Raw genomic sequence first — 5483 nt, 5'->3', positions numbered from 1 at the left:
CCCCCCCCCCCCCCTCCTCCCCTCTCTTTTTAATATACAACTGCTACAGGCAAATTCTATTACTTCAACACCATATGTACATTCCCCTCTGTTTTCCATTCACTTAGCCACTACTCTATAATGCAGAGTAAACATCTACTACCCACATGAACAAGCTAGGCATGCTGGCAAACTGAAAATACTTTCCAATGCTCACCAGGTCAGGAAATAGTAACTATACTAATTTTGTCTCTTGTTTGCTCTTTCCTGGGCCCAAAATACAATGTTTGTGTTAAGAAACCAAAGACAAGGTTAGGAAAGAAAGAGAATTCATGTGTTATTGTAACTCTAAGATTGACAAGCTGATTGGACTAAATACAAGTTCTGAAGAAAATATGGAAAATGAGTGGCAAGGGCGCAAGGCTGAAGGAGATTTCTGAGAAATGAATGGAGGATTTCTTAGGAGGCCTTGGAAAAAGAAACCTTTCTAAATTATAGAGAACATGAATAACAGAAGTTATGGGAGTGTTTAGTAAACATGGAAAATCAGAGAATTTTCCAAAATTTTGGAAAACAGGCCAGATAATGGAAGATGTGTTCGGTAAGTTCATTCTCCAAATTGATGAACAGTAGCTGTGTTTTCCAATTTTCCAATTTCATTCATAAAGTTGGAAAACAACTTCTTTTTTGCACCCATTTCAGCTTTTTATTTCCCAAAGTCTTATAGTAAAAATGAATAGAAGAGAGATTACCTTCCCAATCCGAGAAGTTCTGGTGACAATGGAGAAGAGTTGAGAATTGGCTGTGGGCTGCCTTCTCATTCAATTGAGAGACATGAGAGTGAAGAGAGAGTGAGAGAAAGAAGATCCATTATCCATTCGAGGGAGATGAGAGCTGGCTGAGAGAAAGAGAGAGGAAAGTCGATTGATAACATGTAGCGAGGTTAGGGTTGTAGAATTGGGCTTGGAGGAAATGGATGGCCCAAAAGGAAAATTGGATTTGTTTTTCTATTTGGAGAATTAGATTTGATTTCCATTTGGAAAAGGAAAATTGCGGAAAATGGAAAATAGGCGTTCATACTAACTAATGCAAAAAAGTATTTGTAGATGCCCCAAAACTAATATCAGTTTTCAGATTATTATTATTAGTTCAATAAGATTAAGTATTATAAGAAGAACATAAAGAACAAACGTACTCTACGATAAGTGCATCGAGAAGAAATAGAATACATTAAATAGCAATCATATTTAAGAGAACTTATTAAATCGGTGCTTACAAGTATGTAATGTAAAAATATGTGCTGAAATTGCACTCAAGTATGGCAGATTGAGCATAGATATGTAAAACTAGTAGTTAAAAAAATACTCTTCATTATAAGCATGTCAGAGTTGAGAGTTCAACTGTACACATAAAATACCTAACCACGTGTTACAACAATACAAATACGCTAGACACCATAAAGTACATGCAATTATCAGTGCACATCATGCATAGACATGCATACAGTACTGAGCATACAAATCCGCATAGCATATTTTATCAAAAGCCAAAAGATAATGTCACCATTCAAAAGATTAAATCTTCAATAGTATCTTATAACTTTCTAAACTAAACTGTCTTTGTTTTCAATATTCCCAAGTGAAGCCTGAGTGGCAATAAAATAGCAAGTGATAAAAGCTCAATACCAACCACAAGAGGAAGCACTCTTTCTAGACATGGATCTGATTTATCACAGTAGATGAACAAAATTAGATGCTTCATTACCTAACAAGGAAAGGCCTAGCAAAACAAAGGACTATTGCATTGGTAATATTGCCATGAAGACAGCCTAAAAGGCAATCAACAAGAATGTGAAGGTAAAAACTACTATCTGCATGTTTACATACTAAAAACAGTCCAAATTGAAGCAAAAGGTCAAATCTTCATAATTTAAGGTACTACTGGCAAGTGGCAAGCCATCTGCAGGTATAAAAGACCAGTCAAGGACTTCAATTCAGTTATAACTGAATTATTCGAATGGCCTAACTACTCTTGTTATAGAAATTTTCACTCGCAATGGCCATACTTATCCAGTTAGGAAATATATCAGCTATCTAAAATTTTGTTAGGATGATATAACTTGCTGAAATTCAGAGAAACTCGGGACATACCAGTATTAGCAGTCACCCAAGCACACCTTTTCTTCAGCACAGAGACATCATCCGAACTCACAGACAAGCACTCAACTTCACTTGCAAGTTTCTCGATGACCTTCTCAGTTTTGGGGCTGCATTGCTTCCTCCGAGCCGATGTACAGGTCATGCTCCGTCGGATAATTCTCCCCGTGGACGCACGGCTCTGAGAAGAGTCAGTCGACGCATCGGAGGAACACGACGCGTTGAGCGACAAGTTGGACCTCATCAAAAAGGACCTCTGGTCCTGCTGCTTCCGCAGAATTGAACCCACACTGCCGCATTTCTTCAATGCCGATACCGGAGACCGTGATTTGGGCGGCGGATCAGCCACCGCCTCCGACATTGCCTGGAATCTCTTGCAGTCACTCTCTCGAGGCCTCTCCACCTTGTTACTCTTCAACTTCTCAGCGGGTTTGCGCAGTTCGGCCGATCTCGCCTTATTTCCAGCCGGTCCGAGTACGGGTCGGATCTCCGACTCGGCAATGTCCATCGATTTCACGCGGGGGACCGGATATTGCGTGAATTGGACCCGCACAGTTGAAACTAGGGTTTTAGAGGTGGAGTAGGGTGAGAAGAGAGGTTGAAAAAGATGAAATGGAGGTGTATCCGGTTCGCAGGGTGGGAATGCAGAGAAATGAAACCCTAGAGAGAGCAGAGTAGAAGGTACATTGATGACGATGAAGCCCCTGAGGATAGTAGAAGTAGAAGTAGGAGTGGGTCTGAGAAAATTGAAGCTGTTCGTTCGATGGAGGAAACCAACGGCGGCTAGAAAAAAGGATATTCTAGAGAGAGAAAGAGTACGAAACAGTTACTGTTGTTGAGTGAGAGGAAAAAGCACCTCTACACCTATTGAATTTAGAAAATTAAAGCATAGAAGTATTTGGAAAATAGTAATTAAGTTATCCAACTTCAATAAACATTTTTTAACAATATGTTAAATTTTGATCTTTTACTAATTGGATTGTCAAATGTTTATTTTGTTTTATTTTATTATTATAATATACCTGCATGGAACTTATGAGCGTCTTGTTCGCTTCTGTTGGATCTTACTATAATCTTTTCTAGGAGATCAGCGATTTCAATGACAGCGGCGAGAAGCGAGACTACGTTGTGGACTTGAACACCAAGAACTTTGATGTGGTTCTTAAGGAGGCTCCCGCCACCTATGTTATTGTGGAGTTATCCGCTCACTGGTTACTTGCAATTCTTATGATTTTTTATTTTAGGCTTGTAAAATTAAAAATATTTTTGATTCATTTTCATTCCAAGCTTTCTTATAATTGTAGTTTATGCAATTGAAAATGGTCAAATTCTTATCCGTACTAGGGAATGTTGGTTGAAAATGATGTTGAACAATACATTAGGTGGGGTAAATTGATTCTTTATGCTTATGAATGAAAGACGGAATGTAATTTTTTGTGAAATGAAGAAATTGAGAGGTGAAAAATGAAAATTCATTTCCTTACAAATCATCCAGGTGGATCAAAATAATAAAAAATAAAATAAAATAAATATTTGGCAATTCAGCCAGCAAAAATCAAGAGTTAATCAGTTAAAAATGTTAATTGCTATTTTTTCAGGTTTAGTGGCTTATTTAGAGGTTATTCGAGTTTAATGGCAATTGTTGTTTTTTAAATAGTTCAGTGGCTTATTTGTATTTTATTCTTTGAATTTATTGTCATCTCTTAGTTTTTACATGTTAAATTGTAAACAATGACGTAAGATCGAGACTTGATTCTTCAAAAATAATCAAGACTTGACAATTAAATTATATTTAACGTGATGAAAAAATTAAACCGAGAATATTTTGGTTAAACCAAAGAAAAGCAATCTTTTTGAGAATTCAAAAAAAAAAACAAACAAACAAAAAAAGAGGAGTTGCAAACTTGAATGATATGGGTGTTGATTTGCAGGATACTAAGGGTGTGTTTGGTAGCCCGGAAAATGGTTTTTGGAAATCATTTTTCGGGCTTTTGGTGTTTGGCAGTGCTTGGAAAATGTAGTCAACGGAAAACAATTTCCGTTGACCAAGGGAAATGAGGTCATTTTTCCAGAAAATGACTTCCGATTTTTTTTTTCGGAAGTCATTTTTCGGACTTGACTTCAACAATTTTTTTTTTTGCCAAACATATGTTACTTTTTAAAAGAAATATTATTATTATTATTTTATATTTTAAAAAAAAATTAAAATGTAAAATTATACAATTTAATTCATTTTTCAGAAAATGAACCAAACACACAAAGATAGTTTTCCAGAATGCAACCAAACACCGGAAATGAAACTATTTTCCGGAAAATGACTCATTTTCCAGAAAACATTTTTCAGAAGTCATTGTCCTGCTTTCCAAACACACCCTATTGTAGTTTCCAACCTTGATGGCAATCTTCCTCTCTCTATTTTGGAAGAGATTGACAATCTTCATCTCACTATTTTGATAGAGATTGATGAAGGCCAATCTTATCTGGACTCATGAGTACTTTTAGTTGGAACTATTTAGAGTTTGGGAACTCTCAAATAAGTTGGGAGCACCGGAAAATTATATGAGTTAGATCCCAATTAAGGAGTATCCTTAGTTGGTCTTTCGTTGAGAAATCAAACTGAGGAGTAAAAAATTAAAGAAACTCAAAAGGAAAGTCGGGAAGTTGGTTTTTCGTTGAGAAATCAAACTAAGGAGCAAAAAATTAAAGAAACTCGGGAAGTCATACAATTTTAATTCTCTGGAAGATAATGGTTTGGATAAATCTCTTGAATGGGGAAAAGGGTGTTTTTTTAAACCCTCAAGCACATATTGAAACACAAAGAAGAGACAAGTTGTATCTATTGAGACTCGAACCCACTTCCCTCCATGTAAGAGTGTAAACCAAATGCCACTAGACCACAAGATCTTTAACATTCAAATCATAGTTTGATCTTTCTAAATCTAAATAGGGAATTGAGAGCGTATAAAAAGTAAGGAAAACGGTCTTGTAAGTTTGAAGTAATGTGGATCAAATCTGAAGAATGTTCACAAATCATAAGACATCGTAATTGTGTTGGTTTTGTGTTATAAGGAAATTTAGGTCATGCAGTTTGGGGAAAAAAATACAATGTAACATCTCTGAGATGGAACAAAAGTTATTTTAGGCACATGAATGATTTAAAAAAACAACTGGAAGATGAGCTATCTAATATTAATCCCTATGAAAAAAATGAAGAAACCAACTTAGGAAGGGATTAATTCCTTGAAAAAAAAGCTCAGAAAAGCTATTAGATGAGGAAAAAGTGATATGGAGACAAAGGGCCATGATTGAACAGTTAAAAGAGTGGGATAAGACACAATATTTTTACTC

The 5483-nt window shown here is 36.0% G+C and overlaps 1 protein-coding gene across 1 annotated transcript in view; it reads right to left on the bottom strand.

Moving 5' to 3' along the window:
• Positions 1 to 2944, bottom strand: part of LOC116031912 — a 5067-nt gene extending 2123 nt beyond the window's left edge. Inside the window, exon 1 of the mRNA XM_031274264.1 lies at positions 2130 to 2944. Within this exon, the coding sequence (XP_031130124.1) occupies positions 2130 to 2643 (514 nt within the window). The 5' untranslated portion in view covers positions 2644 to 2944. The remainder of the gene's footprint in view (positions 1 to 2129) is intronic.
• Between the last annotated feature and the right edge of the window lie 2539 nt (positions 2945 to 5483).

The sequence above is a fragment of the Ipomoea triloba genome, chromosome 10, assembly GCF_003576645.1.
Source record: "Ipomoea triloba cultivar NCNSP0323 chromosome 10, ASM357664v1".
NCBI lineage: Eukaryota > Viridiplantae > Streptophyta > Magnoliopsida > Solanales > Convolvulaceae > Ipomoea > Ipomoea triloba.
The sequence above is the reverse complement of the archived record's forward strand: the minus strand, read 5'-3'. Positions and strand labels throughout refer to the sequence as shown.